General features: G+C 40.7%; 1 protein-coding gene across 1 annotated transcript; it reads left to right on the top strand.

Annotated features, from left to right (window-relative positions):
- Window positions 1-432: 432 nt before the first annotated feature.
- Window positions 433-2,142, top strand: LOC149192505 (protein DMR6-LIKE OXYGENASE 1-like). The gene is made up of 3 exons (XM_089406399.1): window positions 433-969; window positions 1,169-1,493; window positions 1,775-2,142. The coding sequence occupies exons 1-3, from the start codon at window positions 464-466 to the stop codon at window positions 2,045-2,047; spliced, it is 1,104 nt and encodes a 367-aa protein (XP_089262525.1). The 5' UTR covers window positions 433-463; the 3' UTR covers window positions 2,048-2,142.
- Window positions 2,143-2,596: the final 454 nt, after the last annotated feature.

Genomic DNA, 2,596 nt, shown 5'->3' with positions numbered 1-2,596 from the left:
ATCGAAGTGGATAAGTGACGAATGTGGCTTTGAAGCGAGATTGGCTCCAACTTTCTGAATAGTAGGTGTGTGTAAGGGTATGAGTGCCACGTAGTACCACATAAGACAAGACGTACCTGAGATGAACATTGTTGTGTTTGTAATTTGGATATAAATTACCTATGTTCAATTCAGCACATAAGAATAGACACCAAATTAACACATTCAATGCACCACATCAGGAGAGAATAAATTGTCTACATTCAATGTCCTACAGAGGAATAAGCACACATGACGTCGGCGCGTTTGTAATTTGGATGCTGCCGTTGAACAAGGTGGCAAAAGCTTTGCTTCTCCGACGGACATGGTTAAAACCGTCGTGGCACAAGCTTTGCTTCTCCGACGGACATCGTTAAAACCATCCACCACGGTTAACATTCTGCAAGATCTCGAGAGCATCAAACAGAAGAAAAGAAAAAAAAAAATGGGTTTAGAGAGCCAATCTCAAGCTAATTTTGGCATCGATGCAGCCTTCATCCAATCCCTAGAGCATCGTCCAAACGCCAAACACTGCGACTTCACGCTCAATGATCAAATCCCCATCATAGATCTTTCCCCTCTCAACTCCACTACTCCACCGCACCCCTCCACCTTGGACTCCCTCGTTGCCCAAATACACGCAGCTTGCAGGGACTGGGGATTCTTCCAAGTCATCAACCATGGCGTCTCCCCACACCTCCTCCATACAGTCCAATCTGAAGCAGCCAGTTTCTTTTCCCTCCCCTTGCAAGAAAAAGCCAAAGTGAGGAGAGATTTCGAAAACCCATTGGGCTATTACGACACAGAGCTCACAAAAAATGTCAGGGACTGGAAAGAGATCTTCGATTTTGCGTGCCGAGGCTATTTTCGCCTTCCTTCGAGTTTCGAACTCGAGTCCGATGAGATTCGAACAGTGACAAATCAGTGGCCGCAGAACCCACCTGGCCTAAGGTCCTTATTAATCCCAGAGCTGTACTTATGCATAGCGAGGTATCGATTCCCTGGAGGGCCAATCTTAAGAAAGAGTCTGAGATTCGCATCTCCATGGATTTGATATCTCTCACCACAATTACCTACCCGTATATATTTGATATATGGCTTCTAAATTTTTGATAGATATTGACTAGTTTGCAATGGTTTGTGGATACAGGGAGGCCTGCGAGAAATATGCAGAGGCCGTGGAAAAGCTTTCTTTCAGATTAGTGGAACTCGTATCTCTGAGCTTGGGGTTGCCAGCTGATTATTTCAATTCCAAGTTTGAGGAACAAACTTCGCTTCTGAGGTTGAATCATTATTCGCCCTGCCCTGTGCCAGAGCTGGCTCTGGGAGTGGGTCGCCACAAGGACATTGGGGCTCTCACTGTGCTTGCTCAGGATGATGTTGGAGGGCTGCAAGTCAAGCGAAAAGATGGAGAATGGATTGGAGTGAAGCCTATCCCCAATTCCTTTGTCATCAACGTGGGGGATTGCATGCAGGTGATCAGTTTTGTTTTACCATTCATGCCTAACTAACTAGTGCATGATGAGTTCTCATATGAAACAGGCTTTAACACCATGGTTAATGCAAGATATGTTTGGTTAAGGACAATTCACTAGACTGGAAGTGAAAGATATTGATTTATGAGTGGTCATATATGACTTATTTTGGCAGTGGTGCCTTGGAATTTAACTTATTTTGTTTAAGCATACTATAGTTTTCATAGAAACAAATTCACAAAATCAAAATTAATTTTTCGAAGGGATTTTGTGTTGTGCAGGTTTGGAGCAATGGCAAATACCAAAGTGTAGAACATAGGGCAGTGGTGAATGACAAGAAGGAAAGGTTTTCTATCCCATTCTCTCTTTCTCCTTCGCATTATGTTATGATGGGACCTGTACCTGAGTTGGTCAATGAGAAAAATCCGCCCAGATATAAAGAATTCAGTTGGGGGAAGTTCTTCAAGAAGAGAAGGGACAGCAATTTCAAGAATTTGGGCATAGAGAACATTCAAATTCATGACTTTTATATTTCCCAAAATTCCTCTGAATAAGATCCTCATCTTATTAGTTTAATATTTGTATGCTTTTGTATTTAACCGCCTACTTATTTGGTTAGGAATTTTTATTGATGTTGTAAGCTCTTATAGTTTCAAAGATAATGGGTCCCCACAACACACAGAGTACTATTGTATTTGGAATCTACTATTTGTACTTCTCCTTCCAGTGGTCCATAATAATCTTATTTGTCACACTGAAGATGACTTGGGCAAATTAATAGATTTCATTTTTTACTATTGATTTTGGCGAATAATTTTCAAAGAAGCGATACCAATCCTATGGTGTGGGTATTGACCATATGTCATTTACTATTAGGCAGAATCAAACTTGAAACTTCTCACTGCAAGAAAGAATCAAACTTGACACTTTTCGTTCTTTTAGTATTTTTTCTCGAAAGGTATTTCCATTAAAAATTTGAAAATTGTATTAATGCCCTCTAAAGATCTAAATAGGTCAAATGGACTTGTTACTACAACCAACAATAATTACAACAAAAGAGCAGTTTGCAAAAGGCATACCCTAAAATGAGTTGAAATGAAAAG

This window comes from Pinus tabuliformis, chromosome 2_2 (assembly GCF_031772625.1).
Source record: "Pinus tabuliformis cultivar Carrire ecotype Pingquan chromosome 2_2, CPIR1, whole genome shotgun sequence".
Lineage (NCBI taxonomy): Eukaryota > Viridiplantae > Streptophyta > Pinopsida > Pinales > Pinaceae > Pinus > Pinus tabuliformis.
This window is presented reverse-complemented; position numbering and strand designations above follow the sequence as displayed.